General features: G+C 46.9%; 1 protein-coding gene across 1 annotated transcript in view; it reads left to right on the forward strand.

The window, feature by feature from the left end:
- Positions 1-21,787, forward strand: part of LOC135372619 (uncharacterized) — a 128,712-nt gene that overhangs the window by 36,091 nt on the left and 70,834 nt on the right. Inside the window, exon 3 of the mRNA XM_064606138.1 lies at positions 6,705-6,939. Within this exon, the coding sequence (XP_064462208.1) occupies positions 6,705-6,939 (235 nt within the window). The remainder of the gene's footprint in view (positions 1-6,704; positions 6,940-21,787) is intronic.

Raw genomic sequence — 21,787 nt, forward strand, 5'->3', positions numbered from 1 at the left:
GTCTGCTGACAAATCCGCCAAGGTTGCATCCGCACCTTTGCACCCAGTAGTGTTTCCAGCTACACCATGGTCCAAACTGGGAATGGGCATTGCTGGACCGTCCGAGGACTCTCCTCATTCGTGCCGTTAACTCATAACGCTGATGGATTACCATACCAGGTGGCCAGAAATTTAATTTGCGCCCGCTCCTACAACATCTACAGTCAAAGCATTTCTTATGGATGTAATCAGTCGCGAAGGCAATTCCGACGAGATAGTGACAGACAACGGCCCACAATTTGTTTCGACACAGTTTGAAGCCTTCCTGCGAGAACGAGGTATTCAGCACAGGACAGTATCCGTCTGTTATCCACAAGGCAAAGGTCCAACGCGTGCCAACAGAGCGCTCAAGGACACCATACAAATTCCAACACTACAGCGCAGACATCAAACTTACAATGCTTGAGCCTCTCGCCGTCTACAGAAGCACACCGCACGCTATACAGGTGTCTCGCCAGCAGTGCTTCTGCATGGCCGCAATTTGCGAACGTGGTAAGACTTCAAAAGCTCCCACGAACACGTGACATGTCGAGAGTCAAGGCACGTGTGTCGTCGAAACAGAATAAGCAAAAAGTCTACACGGACAACAAGCCGTCTGTAAGGTTCCATCAATTAACCCCAGGAGATTATGTTCGAGTGCGCCCATCAGGTCGCCGAAAGAAAGGACGGCAATATTTTTGGACACTCTTGAGAATAATCGCTTCCCGTGGACCATTCTCTTTCTTGCTGGAAGCCGCCAGGGCATGGCATTCGTCGAAGTTTACCCCATTTTATGGTGAGATAAGGCCACCAGAAGGCCAAGTACAACCGGGCGAACCGTCCTCTTTCAGCTACTCTTGGTGGCCTATTGGCGACAATGCAACTGTTTCGGACAGTGCATATGTCGCCCCTGAAGCGCAAGCTCCGCGCAAAAGCGCAAGAGCCTATATCCGCTGCCATCCCTCGAACAGCGGCAGCCGCCTCTACGCGGAAGTACCGTACACGGCAACGTTCCGCTCCTGTACGTTACCCGGCAAACGAGAACGGCGTACCGCAGGATATCCCTAACGACCGAGTGCATTGATTTCTGCCTACAGCGGAGACGATTTCTTTTTAAACGGGGGTGGCAAATTAAGTAGCCTGTGGTATCGTTGAAATTACGAATCCACCACCTTCCCTCATCATTCCACACTTTATTATCTTTCTCTTGTCCATGACAATGAGCATGCAGAAAGCTCACGTGCGCGGTATATCACAAGCAGCACCACGAATTGATTCATGTGTTATGTCAACCGTGCAAAAAGTGCTTGAGCAACACATCTTGATTGCGTGTCGTAAGATGAGGTGCTAGAAAACCAATGTAAACAAATCCACGTGAACAGGTTTCGGTTAAAAAATAAGTATGATAATCGTGAAAATATTACGTCATGCGCACACCACCAACGATGTCAGGGTGTTGGGTGCACAGCTTGTGCATTTTACTTCTAGTCGTGCCTCACCTAAATATGAGTGATTTATGCCTGCCGTACACACGATCTATGGAGTCCATATGCGTACCATGGGGGGGGGGGGGATATGTTCATTAAGAAAAAGAAAGGAAAGATCAGCCAGACGAAGGTCGGCTTGCTATTCCAAACACAAAAAAAGGAAAAGAAGGGAACAAGGAAAGAAAAGGGACGAAAAGAAAAGGGAAAGAAGAAAAGAAAAATGAGGAAAGGGGAAGAAAAGGAAAGGAAGAAAAGAAAAGGGAAAGAAAAATAAAAGTTAAAAACAAAGGAGATAAGGTAAGGAAAGGAAGAACACAAAACTAAAACTGAAAAATCACACACACACAGTCACACAATCACAAGGCGTTGACAAGCGTGGAGAAAGCTGAGGAGCGCTGTGGTGACTTCCCACTGGGTCGAGAGAGAAACACAGGGCTCACAGGAGACCCGTGCCACGCAGAAAGCGGAGCACCGCTTTTGTGACTCTCCACTGGTTAGCTCGCTGCAATGGGCCAAGGAGTGTTGCGAGAGAAACGTCTGTCCGTCCGTTCGTGCACTCAAGCTCTGAGAGATGTTGCCAGAGCACGGCCCGCTGATGGTGGTGACGCTGACAGTGGAGGAGCTGATGAGAGATATCGTCTTCTACAGCGCAGCAGATGCAAATGGGAGATGACACGCGGCCCATTTTGAACAGGAGTGAACGGGTGAGGGCAACGTTCAGCCGGAAACGATGTAGAAGGGTCTCCTACCATGATGCACGCACATGCCGTATGGATTTCTGTACGGATACCACAGAAGTCCGCAGATTAACGCTACGGACTTTGGACGGCTGCCATCGAGGTCCGTGCATACTCTCTATGGAATCCGTACGGCCATAACAGCAGTCCGCACATAGCGTATGGATTCCATAAATGCACAATAGCAGTCCGTACACGTAAACCACATATGTCCCATATGTCCTCTAGGCGACCAGAGGATGGTTCAGTTGGGGCATTTAGTGTGTCCATTAGATATTCAGATACATTTAAAATGCGCTGAAAAGACGTACTATAGATAGTCGAATGCCTGTCCATAACACGTTGTTGCGACGTTACGGAGATATCCCTGCTGGATGTTTCCCCTTTAATGGATATCCGAAACACGTACGGATGTTCATCGGACGTTATATATATACGTCTGCCTCTGTATACTGTACATGCCAAACACTATGGTGCTGGAAATAAGTTTCATTGCGTCAGCACGAATACAATACTACTGTATCTAAGCAAGTCAACGCGGTAGAAGCTTCCAACCAAAACTGCAGCGCAATGCGTCACCGACTGCAGTCGTTCGGCCACTCGGCGTCACCCACTGATCTCGATTGTAAAAGGCTGGATCGCGGATAGGGAGCGCGAGCGTGAAGAAACCGGCCGCCATCTTACGGTGCCCACAACAGCCGCCGCAGCGATCATGGCAACTTCTTGCAATTACGGTCGTACCAACCGTACTGGCAAGGTTACAGGGCCTAAACTTATACAGGTGAGTCACTCTTCATCAAGGAATAAATAGGCGTCCATTCTGTACATTTATTTGACCATTATGAAGTGTTTTTTTTTTGCCCAAAACGAGCACTGGATGCAAGTTGCTTGATCGCTCTTCCGACGTTCAATCGAGCACACTTACATTTTACCCGGCGGCAAATACAGTTTGAGTGCATAATATGCTTGAAAGAACATGTTACACTACACAGGTAGTGTTGTCATCAATATATGTGCGAACACTCGAGCGCTTTTTTGCATGCATTGCTAGCATGGTACACGGTGTTCTCTGCGGAAGCAAGTGCCACATTCATTTATTTGAATTACCTTCGCGCACAAATTCGGTATTACGTCATAATGAGACCAAGATTGTCACCTTTTTTCATGTATTGGTATTGTTTTGTGCCTTGGTTTGATTTATGACAAAGAATCCTACGTAACGGTGGTGTGGCGCGATTTGAATAACGCCTTTGTGTCTGAGCTGTATCGTCAGCTTGTTACGATAGTAATAATTTGTAGCGTGTCGTGCTATTTGTAGCAGTTTTAAGGCAAAAGTGGTCTCTCAATACAGGTTTCGTCATGAGGGCTGCCCAGTGAATAATCTGTGCAGTGTGATACGACTGGGTGTACAGGTAAGTATCACGTTCCTCATCCACTGGTTTCTACTTTACAGGAAGGAACAACCTCAGTGCACGCATTGTGGTTAGCCTCTCTCAGTTTTGCATATTTTCATACATGTTCACATCAGAAACACACCTTACACTTTAGGCTCCTTAACCCAGCAATATAATAATTAGATATTATAATTCTTTTTAGAAGAGTTCCCCATATTCTTTTTAGAATAGTTTTTAATCTTTTTAATTATTAGAAGATACAGGGATTGTAAACCATGTTTTAAACTGATGTTTTAACATTTGTCCAACAACATATTCATTTATTAAACAACATATTCATTTTTAACTGGTTGCACCCAAACAAATGTTCTGATGTATTATTTCCTTTGTTGTCGATGCACCATAAAAGTTGGAATAATCATCATCAATGCAGGTTACTTCACAGCTGCCTCGACATACTCAAGAAATGGGTGCAGAACCTGCGTAATGCCCGCAAACTTTGACTACCACAGCACCTCCAGAAAGTAAAGGGATATGTGTCACATGGGATTTTTAAAGGCATTCACAGTATTCTACAGTACACTCTCAGAAATTAAAACTTGTCAGGGAACTGTGATAATTGTTTCAGTTAATAGACATGCACATATACGCTATAAGAAGACAATTATTTATTGACAATGCACTTCTCTGGCTACTCATGTTGTTTACATCTACTGTTGATCACATTCATTTATCACATATTATATTCTTATATATTATTATTATATTATCACATATTCGATCACATTAAATTTAAAATTTAGCATATATGAGAAAATAACAGTGGGGAAGTTGCTATTCATTGCTCATTCCAACCTAGAATTGAGTGCTACAAATTTAGAGAGCGTACCTGACCATTGTCATTCCTAAAATATATATTGCCATTGTAGCAAGGTCACAAAACAATAAATGTAGCCTTTTGCGACCTCCCTGCACGTTCATTGTATCCTGAAACGCATAAGTGCAAGAAATAAATCTTGAACTTGATGTTGTATAAACTTGACATAAAATATTGAATAATATAATGAATGATATAACATATTGAATAAACTTGAACTCGTATATTCTCTTTACTCATCATCAGTGATCTTCATTACAAAAACATATCGTGTTAGACTTTTTCTGTTTGCGTTTCACAGACTGGGTACACGAGGGCCAAGATGACAAAATCACAACTGTTTCAAGCTCCAAATAGTCCTGTTGCAATTTGAAGACCATACGTGGAGCAGCATTTATTGGAACATGCTCCACATAACAAGCATGACAAAGTCAGCACTGGATAGCAGGACCCCGTCCCCAAGCAGCTTTTCTCACGCCGCAGTTGTATTCAACAAAAGCATGTGAGTGCTGGAGAAGGACATTCAATTTGGCACAACCGCGCCTGCAAATAATCAGAACAAATGAAGAAGCAAACAAACATAGAAGGGCTGTACTTCAAAAAGAGATAAGTTCTGTGTCTCAAGGAGGTGCTACCACTTTCTAAGTAACTTAATTGAGTAAGCTTACATCACTACCTGATTACCTGTCCTAACGAGTGTGATCTAATTGCGTGAAGTAATTATTTGGGCTGCTTCGGTGTGTCCATATTTGCGAGGCAAAGCACCGCTGTCGTTTACTAAAAGACTCTTTCTAAGGCGATGCTTGATATAAATCATACTAAAGGCATACACGGCTAAAACAACGGCTGTGATTCTACAGAACGATCTCTTTCTGCCATGCGTGTATATCTTTTCCCGGACCGTTCTTTATGGAACAATTTTTGTCCAGAACGCAGTACGGGATATTATATACAAGGTTGTTGTTAACCTCATGTCGTCTCTTATTGAAATATTGGCTGGGAAACGTGCTGTAGTACAATCCCCAGCGCTGCACTGCAGTGACGGTCTAGTTTCGGAATGCAAAACATAACGTAATTACGAATCGAACAGCAGGACACCTGTGGAACACTGTTAGGATACATCAGTATACTGGTACCTTACAAAATTGTATGATGACAAACAACGATCAATGCTAGCAGCGCAATAAATACTCACAATCTCTGTTGCCTCCCATTGTTTTCTATGGGCACACACAGCACTTTAGGGCACCCCAACATGGCGGCCCGAAGGCACGCCTCTCCCCCACGAGCCCCTCTCCCATGCGCGATCCAGCCTTTATACATAGAGATCAGTGGCGTCACCAGCGCAAATGCTGCACCACACCCGCCCCCAAAGTAGGTGGGGAAAACTGCCGGGACATTTCTCAGTAGCCCCACTCGGTGTACTTGATGGAGCATATACTAAATATACCAATAGTTTGGGCACATTCGTTAACTGTAGTGGGGACCCTAATACGTTTGTAACGGTGACGAGGACGCGTCTCTGCATTTAATTCGTAGGTCTGCAACAAGTGGGACTACCCGCTAACATTTCGGACATCCCTTGCTGCCAAATATTGTGTTTTTAATTCAGGCTATGATGGTGTTAGGTGCTGAGTGGAACCGTAAAACCGATACGTTTCCTGTGTCGGTGTCCTTGTCGGTTGTCCGCCGCTTCTACCGCTATCCAAAATTGCTATTAAATTGGCAGTCGCATCCGGCATCCGCTGGTATTATGCATTGTCTTTCCCAATTTTTAGAAATTATCGTGTTTTTTTTTCTTTTTTACTACCACTTGTAGGCTGGGCTTGAGACCTCCTTTCGTCGGACTGACAACGATTGCGCTCAAAAAGTCGTCAAGTATCAACACCTAGTAGGAACACATGTCATTGACCGCATGATTCTAAGTGGCCTATAGGTTTTCTTTATAATTCATTGACACGTTTTCTGGGACACCCTGTGTACTTCTCACTTGTATATATACGTGCGATACGCTTAGCACTCCAAAATTAAGATAACCAAGGAACCAGGTTAGGAAAACAAGCAGATCAATTTTACACATACAGCAGGACGCAACGCCTTCCATGCAAAAGGACGGCGGCAGTGTTGCGGTAATGCTTCCTCGACGTTGTGCGATGGTACGCATCCTTAACAATTTCTACCCCCCACGCAGCACGACAGCAGCCGTAACCGCACTGGGATGCGACAAAGCTCTGTGCAGAGGTTGATGGTGATGGCGAAGGCAAATCCGGAGTTTGCAAGCCCCATGGCATCTTTCCGCAACATGCTTATCCTCGTCGTGTGTGTCGTCGTGGGAGTCTCCATTGCTGTGGTGTGGCTTCTTAGACGTGCCACAGACGACGACAAGTGGGTGCGAAATGAAACCATTATCCTGAGACGGGGACCTGGTGGGTATATTTACTTTCTCGAAGGTGCACAGTGTAGAATTAAGGTCATAACACTGGTGACATAGCTGGCGCAAGGCCCAGCAGTTCAGCTTTGTTGAAAGCGGTCCACAAAACGAGGGAAATTGCGTGACAACTTACAAAAAGTTCGATTCGGAAATACGTCTATCGACGTCTAATATTAGTCATTTCATCCGCCTACCGTTGCGACGCAAGGTAGTCCCCAGCAAAAGACAAGCTTTTGCGAAGCAGAGCGCGCACGGCTATGGGAATGCGCTCAGTTAATGGCAAATTAAGGCCAGCTCTAAATCGAAGCTCCTCGAACAAAGCCCTATGATGTTGTCCGCACTCATATAAAATACAAACGCGAATCGTTCATCTGGATACATGTAGAACAACCACTGCGATATTGGGAAATGTGTTTTCCAACGCAGTGTAAAGCCAGAGCCGCAGAAGAAGCAAAACGTAACTCAACGTTTTCTGGGACACACACTACAACCGGGGTAATCATGAACAGCCGTCATCACAAATTCCTTCAAACTATGGTTTTAATGATGTGGTCTAAATCGATCGCTTGAGACCTTACTTCCTCAATCATGATGCCATCTGCCTAGTGATCTAACCCCGCTGCCGCGACGCGCATTGCCGCCTGCGCTCATCCCGCATGCATATTTGACCGGAACGTGACCGAAGCGATGGTGATCGGTAGGCCCAATTAACGGTTAGCACGGAATGTCTCCACAAATCTCGGGTAAGTTCAGATTGATGAAGCCATCAGGCCCGCTCATAAAGCCAGCTAATATTGCCTGGGTCATTTTATTTCCGTCACACAGCTTGCGTAATTAAGCCCTAACTCCTATGCTTTTGAATGGGAACGATTTCAACAAGTGGACGGTCTAGTCTCATATTGAGGATTAAACAGGTGATTTTGCCAGATTTGACCTTCTCCTCTGGGCTATATGATGATGTATGATGATGTGATTAAGATACGAGCCTCGTCAAGCTTCGAGTGGAGCTTTTTGCTCGCTCCTTTTCACATCTTTGTGAATAAAGATATTATTATTATTTATTATTATGTGCCATGAGATCCGTATATACTGGGCCAACCTTTTGGTCGCAGAGCTCAACAAGACGAAGCTACCTTCGTGGATGACATCAAGTGCATATTGTTAAGAGGCGCCGAATTTATTTGATAGCCAGTTCTTTTTCGTTTTAGTTATGCTAATTAGCTAGTCAATTACAATTGGTTAACTGACTCGTTAATTAGTGACTTGAGAGTCGAAGTACCAATGGGCAGGTCACATAGCCTCAGACATATTTTGATAAGGTGCCATCAACGCGGTAGACTTTACTGGTTTATTTTTCGTGCGAAAAGAGAAATGTGAAATTTGAATTGGTATGACGCAGCTGCTTTCTCACGCGCCTAGCGCGCACCGCTTTTTGAACGCCCTCACGGGTTTGTTGTTATCTCTCCATGCTCTGCCACACAGAGTTTGCTGTCTATGTTAGCCTCGGTATAAACAGTAGTCGATAAGCTATTGTGGAAAGAGTGCGCGCACAAATTCTCCAAGTGAGATTGAGAGTTTTAGGGCCGTCTTCCCAACCAACCCTGATGGCCCCCTACGTAAGCGTTATCGCCTGAGGCAGGTTTGCACTGAATTTCGTTTTGTGAAGCGGCCGTATCCACATGGGGCGCGCGCCAAGTGAGCTCGCGAGCTCCCAGTACGCTCCTTGTTCGAAACAAGCAGGGAGGACAACTGCAATTTCATACATCGCGGCTTCCGATTTCAGTGTTACCGTTACCGTGTTGTTCCTCCACTGATAATGGGGGGAATTCGCGACTGAGAAAAACCCTTGAACGGTACGAGGAATGTGAATTCAAACGAAGATACGGTTTATCGAAGTCATCTATTTAATAGCAGTGTTTGGGTGTCTGTGGCAATTGTACACGCGAAAGATGCGAGCATTTTCGATTTAACGGCTGATGCTGTGAACATGACGCAAGACAAGTCAGCTTGTCTTTTTATATGGAACAAATCATATCCGCTGTACATACGCAACAGCATACCTTTTCGGTATTTATTACGGTATTTATTTTGCTTACCTATTCGGTATTGGGGTCGGTATTGGGTCGATGGAGAAGCGTGACGACCCGCCGCCGGTCTCCCTCTAGGGTTTCACAGCTGTCGATTTGTCCTTCTGTTTTTGGCAATTATGCTTCCGAACGTCCCTTTAATTGCCCTACAGTCCTGTCAGACGCTATTGCCTTGGTGTTAAACCCCCTAGATAACTGCGCCCAGGTTTTCGCGTCGAGTGATGCGTTGTCGGACTTTTTGTTTTCAGTTACGTCTTAATGCTTCTCAACCAGTTCCAAAAGCGACTTCCGCTATTCTGCACTGCACTGTGCACGTGGAGTCACTGGAACACACATGACATGACATTTGCAAGATAAACGCAAGCAGAACACACGATACCATTGTAGCAGACGACAACCGCCGAAAGAGAAAATCAAGCGCCGTGTTGCGCATGCGCTTCTGCTTCATTCGACGACGAATCAGACCGAACACTCTTCCAGCCTCCCGACGCGCAGGCCTTGGCCGAGGGCACGCACGTTTACACTCGAGACACGCACGCTCTCTAGAGGGAATGTTAGACCTTGGGGCACCCGCAACCCCACAAAGAACACTGGCGATCCTCAGGACGTCCTCAAAGTGTCATCGCGTCCTCGTCTGTGACGGAGTGTCCGGCGGAGATCCGGAGAGTGTCATCATGGGATCTTCCAGTGATAGTCATTTGCGTACATCCTGCGGCCACCAACCGGAGGACATATATAGGAGAAATAAATTAGTTTAATAATGCGATGTGCATTTCTTTGCCTGCGCCTATTAATTAGTGTTTCGGTGTGTTTGTCATAACCAAATTCAACCAAATCAGCAGTGATCATTTATAAACTACAAAAATACTACAATGAGAGAATACCAAAAATACAGCGGTACAAATACAAATTGAATGATTTCAACGGATACTCCATGCACTGGGTTCAGTGTGCGATGAAATATAGCTCGCTAGACCTTTCATTGTGATCTTGCTGCCATGAACATCCGTGCAACGTCCCTGATGGGATGGTGCACGGAGCATCTTCGTAGGAGAAGAAAAGTGATGGCATATTATAGCTCGTGCTTGACTTTCGGTGGATGTTTGAAATCAACTAAATAGGAAACACGGACGTTGCCTTGGTTGTATCCTTATCATCCAAAGAATTCGTCACTGGTGTGTTCCTTATACACGAAATTGAATTAAACTTAGGTACCTCAACCTTGGTTTTGACAGCGATGCTAGGAGGACTCTCGCACATACGCGACTTTGCAAGATAAGCAATATACCTATAGTATATATTTTATCTGCGAAAGGAAATGACACTGTTGGATATTCCTTTCAAAGTCGGCTGTCTTAGTCTTACACTTAGTGGAACATGGCCTTTTATTTTTTGCTTTTTATACCACGGCACCCATTATTCTTCATCGAAAAACAATCAAAAATGAGAGACGCAAAATGACAAGTTGGTAGCCGAGGTTGAAACCTGCAAGAGAGAGAGTCTGTTTCCACTGTAAACGTCTCCACACTTCTAGAAGTGAGAAATGAAAGCAGATTTACTGGAGGATTTTACATGATCCTATAGTGCTCCAGAGAATATCTGTTGTGTTCTTACCAACAGAGGCGCGCACCAGGTACAACACACATCGTTTATTGTCTGCGACTGGCAAACACGAATTCCAGATACACAAAGAAGATAGAACAGCGGCGGCCACTTCTTAAGTAGGACTAGGGGGCGTACCCCCGCACTTATCTTGTTTACAAAACCAGTTATCACTTGGCGCTTACATATCACTTCTCCCCTTTTAGTAAAAGCCTACACTTCTATAACACAGTGAAAAAAGCATACTGAATTAATGAAGTTAATTATCTCAAAAGAATACAAAAATAATGAAGTTACAAAATTCAACTTGGTCGAAAGAAATTCGGCGGGCGTCGTTGACGTTCAGGATACCATCTCGTGCTGGTAGCTTCCGACGCTGGTGGCTGTGACTGGTCGCCTGCCTGGCTGTTGTCGGCGCTGGTTGTCGCGGGTTGACTGGCATCCCACCACGTGTCTTCGTCCGACGCTTTTCTTGAATGGCTGTGGTTCGCCGACAACAATTGGTCCTGGTGCCTTCGCCAGATGTGAGCTCCAACTCTGACCTGAAAAGAGACTGGACCACATCTTTTCACAATCACTCCTGGCAGCCACCGTTCGCCAGGTCTTCTGTAATTGCGCACGAGGACGGTGTCCCCAACACTGAATGTTCTCACACAGGCACGCTTGCAGACTGTTCCTTGAATTGTCTGTGTTATACTTCGGAGGTGAGCGATGGCTTAACCAGGTCAAGCCTTGACCGTAGTCTCTTCCCCATCAATAGAGTTGCAGGAGATTCTCCAGTAGAAGCGTGTGGTGTGTTGCGGTAAGTCAGCAAAAAGTTTTGAGGACTAAGATGAAATGGATGCACGCTACTTTCCTTCAGCCCTTGCTTGAGAGACTGGACGAATCTTTCCGCAATGCCGTTCGTTGACGGGTGGTAGGGTGCGGTCAACACCTGACGAATACCGTTGGAACGTAAGAACATTCTGAATTCCTCAGAGGTAAATTGCGCACCATTATCTGACACGAAAGTTTGTGGAAGTCCATACCGGCTAAATGCTTCTCTCAGCTTCTCGATAGTCGCACTCGATGTTGTCGATGTCATTTCCCACACCTCTGGCCGTTTCGAATGTGCATCTACCAATATCAGGAACACCCTGTTCATGAAGGGTCCCGCAAAATCTGCGTGTACTCGTTGCCAAGGGGCCGCTGGCCATATCCACGGGTGAACAGGTGCTGGGCATGTGTTATTTCGATGGCGCTGACACTCGTCACAGGACTTCACAGTTCTTTCAATGTCGTCGTCGATAGACGGCCACCACAGATAACTGCGCGCAAGTTCTTTCATGCGTACAATGCCCGGATGTGAACTGTGGAGCTCGTCGAGCATTCTGTGGCGAAGCGCTGGCGGAACAACCACTCGCATCCCCCAGAGAAGGCATTTTTGCTGCACCGATAGCTCATGACGTCGCTGAAAAAATGGCTTCAAATCTTTATCTATCACGTGCGAAGGCCATCCTTGCGTCGTTAATGTTTTCACTCTTGATAACAGCGGGTTTCTGTCCGTTCCCCTCGCAATATCTTTGCACGTCACGGGAAGGGCTTCCATCCACAAAAAAAAAAAAATGAATCGATATCGTCGGCTTGTTCATCTTCGGTGCTAGGCAGAGGCAATCTTGATAAACAATCAGGCTCGACGTTATCTTGAGAAGCTCGATGTTCGAGGGAAAAATCGTACGCAGATAGAGTGACTGCCCATCTTTGCAAGCGCGCGGCGGCGACTGTGGATATTCCTCGCTTCGGTCCAAAAATGTACGGAAGCGGTTGATGGTCCGTCATAAGCTGAAAACGCCGCCCATATATATAAGCGTGAAATTGCTTGATACCGAACACTAACGCAAGCCCCTCTTTCTCTGGTTGCCTGTAGTTTTTTTCTGCACTAGACAAAGTCCTTGATGCATATGCGATTGGTCGTGTGCTACCGTCCTCTTCCACGTGCGAGAGAACGGCACCTACGCCGTAAGGAGAGGCGTCGCAACCGAATTGTAGTGGTCTCGCAGGACCGTAGTGCGTTAACACAGCATCTGATGCTAGCATGTCTTTTACTTTTTGATAGGCGCACTGGCACTGGCTATCCCACTTCCATGGTGTGTCGTTACGAAGAAGATTATTTAAAGGATGCAACACTGTCGCTAGTTGCGGAAGAAACTTGCCATAATAGTTTATCATGCCGAGAAACGATTTGACCTGGCGTTTGTTCTAGGAACAGGAGCACACAAGACTGCTTTAACTTTCTCTTGAGTCGGTCTAATGCTCCTCGAATCTATCAGGTGTCCTAAGTATTCGAGAGATGGTTGAAAAAATTCACATTTCTTGCGACGAACTCGAACTCCTCGTTCCAAGAGAGTCTTTAGTACGGCTTCCAAATTTCGTAGATGCCCCTCGTCGGTTGTTCCAGTAACAAGAATGTCATCCAAATAACAGGTGACTCCTGGCAGTCCCTTCAGCATAGAGTCCATGACCTTATGGAATATTGCTGGCGCTGGTGTTATACCGAACGGTAAACGATTAACGTGATACAAGCCTAGATGGGTGTTGATAGTTAAGTACTTCTTAGAGTCGTCATCGACTTGAATTTGCTGGTAGGCACGGCTAAGGTCTATGCGTGAAAAGTTCTTTCCTCCCGCCAAGGCGGCTAACAAGTCAATTCGTGGTAACGGATACTGGACACTTTCTAGAAGAGGGTTGATGGTAACTTTATAATCTCCACACAGCCTTATTTGACCGTTCTTCTTCACGGCAGGCACTACGGCCGTAGCAAATTCTGAAGTTTCCATTTTTGTTATAATTCCCATCGTTTCCATTTGCTTCAACTCGTTCTACTTTCGGCCTCAAGGCGAACGCTACTCAACGTGCTTTCAGGAAACATGGTCGATAGTCTTCTTTTAAACGGAGTTTCGCCACTTCCCCCTTGATCTCTCCTAGCTCTTCTTTGAACAAGTCCGAATACTTCACGAAAAGCTCCGTTACAGCTTTTGAGCCTCTGATGTCACTTTCCCGGAGAGCTTCGCCGAGTCCGTGTACGGTTGACCAATCCAACCTAATACGCTCTAACCAGTCACGTCCTATGAGTGATGGTCCATCACCGCGTATAACGTGCAGTGGAAGCTGACAACACTGTTTTTGGTGTTCCACCTTAACTTCGACGATTCCTAGTGGTTTCAGCACTTCGCCTGTATTTATTTATTTATTTATTGACATACCCTCAGGGCCCGGAGGGCCAATAGAGGGGAGTGGGGTTACAATACAACAAGGGCAACAGCAGCAAAGGTAAAGTGAATATACAAATCGGTTAACAAAATGACAGCAATGAAATGATGACGTGTGTCACAGGTGCTTAAGCGTAACAGTAATGAAGATGGAAACATAATGTGGATGACCAAGGAAAACGATGAACTGAATTTACAAGTTAAAATGATCGAGCAAACCAATTTTAAATTGCTTGATGTCTGAAATAGAGGTTAGAGACCCGGGAAGGTGGTTCCACTCAAGTGATGTGCGTGGTACAAATGATGAATAGAATGATCTTGTGGAACATAATGGTACTCCAACTTTTTGATTATGGTCTGTGCGGGGGGAGATGTAGGAAGGTGCGCTCATGAGCGACTCTTTTAAGGATTCGTTTGCTGGTAGAGGGCAGCGTGGTAAGGCTCTGCTGTGGAATCCAGGTGGCGCTGACGTCGGATCACGTTGCACACTGACGGACGAGTTGCATCGCAGCTTACGGCCTGGGTTACGTCGGGTATAATGAAATATTATGTGAAACAGGCAGAGGCGGCTGATTTTCCGGCGCACTGATAAACTTGGTAATCCTAAGGTCTGTTTCATTGTAGATACGCTAGCTGTACGACTGTAGTTACCTAATATAAAGCGGGCTGCTTTGCTTTGTACGGATTCTATTGTCTTCGTGAGATTGTCGTGTTCAGGGTCCCACACAGATGAGGCATACTCTAATTTGGGTAAGACAAGTGACCTATACAAGGCAATCTTGACGTGAAGGTGGGCTGAAGAAAAATTACGTCGGATGTAACCTAATGTGCGAATGGCATTGTTGGCGATGTACTCAATCTGTGCTGTCCATGATAGATTATGCGAAATTAAAACACCTAGGTACTTGTAGACTATTACAGACTCGAGAGGAGAGTTGTTGATGCAGTAGACGTTGTTTGTTTTGATCGACCGGGATATTACCATGTGTTTGCACTTAGATAAGTTTAGTTCCATTTGCCATGACTTGCACCACAATGAAAGGATATTCGGATCGGAATGAAGGATGTCTACGTCGGAGTCTGCAGTGATTTCTCTGTAGATGACGCAGTCGTCAGCGTAAAGACGGACGGAAGAGTTAAGGTGACTCGGTAGATCGTTAATGTAAATTAAGAAGAGTAGCGGACCGAGGACAGAACCTTGTGGGACAACGGAAAGAACAGGAGCTAAGTCGGACTCGCTGTTATTAACGCAGACATACTGAAAGCGGTTAGATAAGAAGCAGTGAATCCATGATAAGATGCTATGATCAATGCCTAGGTTACACATCTTGTGCAGCAAGAGAGAGTGAGATACCTTATCAAATGCCCGTGAAAAATCAATGAATATGCAGTCCACGTGGGACCCACGTTCGAGAGCTAGGTGAAGATCATGTACAAAAGCGGTTAGTTGTGTCTCGCACGAAAAATGTTTTCTAAAGCCGAGCTGATACGGTGAAAAAAAGGAATGAGATTCAAGATGTTGAACGAGATTCGAATATATGATATGCTCGAGTATTTTACAGGGAACACTTGTTAGCGAGATAGGACGATAGTTGTTAGCGCAGTGTTTATCGCCCGATTTATGGAGTGGAACGACTTTGCCGACTTTCCAGTCACATGGTAAGTTGCTGTTCGCAAGCGACTGATCAAATATTCGTGACAATATGATGGCGGAGTATGAGGCAGTGCATTTGAGGACTTTTGTGTTAATGCCATCGCAACCAGAACTTGATGACACTTTAAGTGAATTGATAATATTAATTATGCCATTGGCATCAATAAGTACAGGATCCATTGCGGCGAACGCACGGGCCGTAATAGTGGGAAAGGACAGTTGCGCTGGTTGAGAAAATGAGCCACAAAAAACAAGGTTAAACAATAAGGCATAATTCTCTGGCTGAATCGTAATCCCGTCAGCGGTATGAAGAACAACATGGGAAAATTCGTTTTTGTTCACAATGTTCCAGAACCTCTTAGGGTTATGCTTTAGCATGTCTGGTAACGTTTCACTATAAAATACACGTTTAGCAGCCTTTAATGCACGAGAGTAAATGGCGTCGGCACATTTGTAAATATCCCACCGAGAAGGACTGGGTGATCCCTTGAATGCCTGGAAAAAACGACGCTTCCTGTTTCGAAGACGTCTGAGGGTTTTGTTATACCAGGGTGATTCTAATCTATGTGGTATGGCAATACTAGGTACATACTTGTTAGTAAGACCGTTAAGCTTATCCCTGAACATACACCAATTTTCATTAACGGTGCGGGAGGAAAACTCAACAAGGTATTCGCTCACAAAACTGGCGAGATCGCGATTCATTGACGAAATATCTGCGTTCTTGTAGTCTTGAATAACTTTCGTGCGGTTCAGGTAGCGGCTGATCGGAGCAGACATATTAAAATGCAGAATCGAATGATCACTCAGCCCTTCTACATGAGTTAGGTTGGACACAGTCTCTGAGGAGTTCGTCAGAACTAGATCTAAAACAGACGATGCACCACCAGTAACTCTCGTTGGATTAACCACAAGCTGTGACAAGTTGAAGTTATCACACACATCAAGAAATGCAGAATGAACGCATGCTCTGGAGCATCTGCTGCCTGTATATGTTCGTAGCACGACGTTCGTACACTTCAAACTGGCGTTGGGAAATTGGAAATTGGGAAATCTTCGGAAATTACCCAAACAGCAGCTCCCGTGTCCAATTCCATGTTAACCCTATGACCTTCGATAACCAGTTCGAACGATATCGGAGGAAGAGTGCTTCCCAGGCTGTTCAACTGCATGGCTGTGCTGTCGTTATCTGCGGCACTCAGATTACGAAAAGGTCTGGCTGCGCTTTTTGTTTGTATTCTCTTCGCGGAGCGTTTTGAAAGACACGCATGCTGAATGTGGCCCCTCTTGCCGCACTTAAAGCAGCTAGGATTAATAAACGGGCACTCCTTGCTAGTGTGGGCGTCCGCCCTGCAACGGTGGCACTGAGTACGTTGAGATTTTTGCTGAGGCTGCCGCCACTTCCGATTTGGTTGAAGCCTTTGCACTTCTACTTTTACAGCTTGCTCGCTGTCACAGTCGGATGCGTTTCTGCTGGCCTGTTCCAGTGAAAGTGCTCTCTCGACGGCCTTCTTAAACGTCAAGCTTTCGTCCTCCGCGAACAGGCATTTTTGAATGTGCACGCGCTGCAATCCGGTCACAAACCTGTCCCTCATCGTCTCATCAAGATTCGTGCCAAACTTGCACGTCTGCGCGAGATGCTTAAGAGCTGCCACGAAGTCGGATATAGTCTCGCTGTCTTTTTGTTTTCTCGCGTGGAACTTAGCCCTTTCAGCTATCACTGATGGCTTCGGTGAAAGATGCCCACGAAGCACTTCTTTTAGCCCTTGTATCGACTTTGCCGTAGGTTCCGCCGGTGCTACAAGGTCTCTCAACAGGCGATACGTTTTTGGACCGATGAGCGTAATGAACGCATGCACTTGCAGTTCTTTAGGAATTGCATTAACGGCGAGGTATGACGAAATTTGTAGCTCATAAGTTTTCCATTCTGACACAGACTCGTCGAACTGCTCGATATTACCAATAGTTGTATTACCTGCCGTCATGGTGTGCGCTTGCTCCTGGCCTCCTTGGGACATGGCTTAGGGAAGTAAATCCAGAGAAGAGCGTTGCTGAGGAGGTCGCGGAGCCGGGCCTCTTATCCCATCGTCGTCGCCATTTCTGTTGTGTTCTTACCAACAGAGGCGCACACCAGGTACTACACACATCGTTTATTGTCTGCGACTGGAAAACACGAATTCCAGATACACAAAGAAGATAGAACAGTGGCGGCCACTTCTTAAGTAGGACTAGGGGGCGTATCCCCGCGCTTATCTTGTTTACAAAACCAGTTATCACTTGGCGCTTACATATCAGTATCCCAGTCTTGTCCCTAGGACCATCTCTGGAGTCTGATTCTAACACTTTGGATCATGTGGGGATATTCCCAGGATGTCACTGCTGTCCCGTAATGACATCCTCAGGATGAGTGAGGGATGTCAGCGTGTTCTTGGGGCCAGTGTCCCTTGAAGGCATTAGTATACCGCTATCATTCTGAAGACGATACCCAGCTTTCTTTTTCGATCTGCGCATATCTGCTCTCAGTTTCTGATAAAACACGAGAAGCGTATGCAGTAGGGAGCTAGTCTTCGCCATGCGTCTGGAGGAGCAGCTCGTAACCGCACATGGGAGGCGTTCGTAGCTACCTTCGTGGGCATCCTTACGTTTAGCCAGACAAGTACAAAATACTGCGCAAAGTATTTCAAATGAGCTATTAAATAAGCTAATAAATACTCAATGTAAAAATTATTTAAAATAAAATACAAAATATTGAAAACAAAGTAATTTGAGTCGAGTACTAAATGCTCTAAGAAATATCTAAGATACTCTTTAAGGTACTTTAATATTAGAAGTATGTAGAACGCGTATTCTGAACGTGGCCGTACAAATGAAAGAAATTAACTTCATGTACGATCTTTTATTTGCAAGGTCTTAGTGTCAAGTAATGTTTGGTGAACTTTGGTTAAATCAAGTAAACTTTGCAGATATGTTCTGACCCAAAATTCGTAATCCCTCATGTATGTCAGCTCGGGTCGTTAAACTTCTGGCGCGTGTTTATTGCTTTGGTGACCAAGGAAATAAATGCCGGGATTCTCTTGTACCTAATCCCCAGAATATTCACATCGCAATATGAATAGGAACCGTTTTCTGACGAAGGGATCGGGCTATTGACAAGCAAGGCCAAGCCTGCAACCAGCCTGTTGTACAGGAGGACAAACGACATATCCGCGAATTCCCAAAGAAGAAAGAAAAACATGGATAAAGCGCGAACCGCATGGCCCGAAAAGCGTACGAATTATTTTCGAACCGAATTGGGGACTGAAGTTTTTTTTTTTTTTCGGAAAACAGAATTCGGAACTGGCGAAGCCAGATTTCTCTTCTGAAATTGGAAGTGACGCCAACCGAAAAAATGGGAAGCATCCAATGGCTGCTCAGCCGCAGGGAGAACCATAGCAACAATGACGCGAAAATCGGGCCAACTCTTGCCGTGTGTGTGACTTTTACACCAATGAATACAGATATTATCTCATTGAGCTGGATGGACCAGCGGCATGGCCGAGTGGGCTAAGGCGTCCGCTCCTTGGTGGTAACCAAGGTTGTGCAGTAGACTGGAAGGTGGTGGGTTCGAATCCTACCGCCGGCTGTGTTGTCTGAGGTTTTCCCTGGGTTTTCCGAAGACTTTCCAGACGAATGTCGGCACAGTTCCCCCTGAAGTCGGCCCAGGACGCATACTAATCCCCCTGTCCCCCACTCCTTCCTGCTGTCCTCTCTCCGTCTGTCCACATCTGTACGCCGCTCATAGCGCTAACACGTAAAACAATGAGCTGGATGGCTGAAAGGCAATGTGTCCCAAGGTCAGAAATCTTCGGCCGAACTTCGGCTTCTTCGTCCGGCGCTTCCAGCCGCCGGATGAAGAAGCCAACGAGACAGCAGCACCACCCGGCGCGAGCTTAACATTCTGGCTCACAGCTTCTCATCCCCACGGACGTTCAGTCCAGTCCAGCCGTCGGAAAATAAACTGCTGTCCCAACTTGGAATACTACACTGGTGACGGACAGCAGCAGCCAGCAGTAGCAGGTGACAACAACGGTGCTGCTAGTCAACCGCCTGCCCCGCCTCTTCCTGCAGCCGTAAGTTCCGTCGCCGTTCGTCTTCAGCCGTTCTGGCACAGGAACCCGTCAATATAGTTCATCCAAGCGGAGACCCAGTTTCATCTGGCTGGCATTTCACAGCAGCTTATCATGTATCGTCACGTCGTCGCTGCCCTTCCTCCCGAGATTATGATAGAAGTGGCAGACGTTCTTCAGGCCCCACCGCCTCGCGATCAGTACTCCCATCTCAAGACCGCCATTCTGGATCGCACCACGCTAACTGAGCGCAAACAACTGCAGCAGCTGCTTAACACCGAAGAGCTGGGAGACCGCCGCCCATCCCAACTGTTACGTTCCATGGAAGCTTTGCTCGGGGACCGCGCCCCCACTTTCGACGCACAGCTCCTTCGCGAGCTCTTCATGCAGCGTCTTCCATCTCAGGTCCAAATGATTCTGGCTGCCGCGTCAAGCCTGCCGCTTGCCAACCTCGCAGAACATGCTGACAAAATTATGGAAGTCGTCGGCCCCGGTGTCGCTACAGTCACGCAGCCATCCCCAGATCTTTCGGCTCCCCGACGTCAAGGCCCCGCCCGTGCACCGCAAGACGACGTCCACGCACGTCTGGACCCTCTTTCTGCCGACGTCTCCCGCCTGCGCGCAAGCATTGACGCCCTTGCCAATGTCCATACAGACCGTCAACGACAACCCCTCCGCTCAGGAAGCCGCAATTCCCAACCTCGCCGACGCTCGCCTTCCCCACGCTTTGGAGATTCCACATCCACTCCGTGGTGCTCGTACCACAATCGTTTCGGCGACAGGGCCGACGGCTGTCCCGCCCCTGCGGATGGTCGGGAAACTCCCAAGGGGAGCACTGACGGCGACCAGCAGCACCCCGACTACCCCCACCGGTCGCCTCTTCTATGTCAGAGATCGTGCCAGCAAGTTGCGCCTTCTGGTGGACACAGGCGCAGAAATCAGCGTCCTCCCTGCTACACCTTCTGACCGGCGTTGCCCGCCCTTATTCCACCTCACGGCGGCCAACAATACCACCGTCCCAGTTTTCCGCCAGCAGATTCTCAGCCTTAACATCGGCCTACGCAGGAACTTTTCCTGGCTTTTCCTGGTAGCCAGTGTCGGCCAACCCATATTGGGGGCAGATTTAATGCAGCATTTCGGCCTCACGGTTAATGTCTGGAACAAGCTACTTCTCGACACATGCACGAAGCTCTCCGTACATGTCAGGACCGGCAACCGACATCCCTGCGCAGATACCGTCACGCTTTCTGCATTGAGAACTACGTACGCCTCGATCCTTCAAGAGTTCCCTTCTCTCGCGCAACCACCGGATTGGACGAGACCCGTCGCGCACGATATTGTGCATCACATCTGCACCACCGGACCACCTGTTTTTCCTCGACCTCGAGGTCTCGCCCCGGAAAAACTCAAAATTGTCCGCACGGAGTTCGAGCACATGCTCGCTATTGGTGTCGCCCGACCTTCCTCCAGCGATTCGTCATCCCCGCTGCATATGGTCCCCCAAAAGACCGGGGACTGGCGACCTTGCGGCGATTACCGTGCCCTCAACCTCGCCACAGTTCCCGACCGCTACCACTTGCCTCGCTTGCAAGACTTCACCGTCAACTTGCACGGCGCTACCATCTTTTCTAAAATCGACCTAATGAAAGCATACCCATCAGGCATGCACATCAGATTCCCGTTGCCCCCGAAGACATCAAGAAGACCGCCATTACCACCCCATTCGGTCTGTTTGAATTCCAACGGATGCCTTTCGGGTTGCGCAACGCAGCACAGATCTTCCAGCGGTTCATTCATTCCGTCACCAGAGGCCTTCCTTTCGTCTTTGTCTATATCGATGACATGGTTGTTGCAAGTTCTACCCCTGAGGAGCATGCCGACCACTTCCGACAACTTTTCGCGCGACTGGCCGCTCATGCCATCATCATCAACGTTCAGAAGTGAGAATTTGGCCTTGAGGCCACCGAATTCCTTCGTCACATGGTGTCTTCCGCCGGCATCGCTCCTCTCGCAAGCAAAGTCGACGCGATCATCAGCTTTCCGCAGCCTCAATCTCTCCGCCAGTTGAGACGTTTCCTCGGTTTAATTAACTTTTACCGGCGATTCATCCCTCACTGTGCCACCACTTTGAGCCCACTAGAAGCTC

This window comes from Ornithodoros turicata, unplaced genomic scaffold (assembly GCF_037126465.1).
Source record: "Ornithodoros turicata isolate Travis unplaced genomic scaffold, ASM3712646v1 Chromosome16, whole genome shotgun sequence".
Lineage (NCBI taxonomy): Eukaryota > Metazoa > Arthropoda > Arachnida > Ixodida > Argasidae > Ornithodoros > Ornithodoros turicata.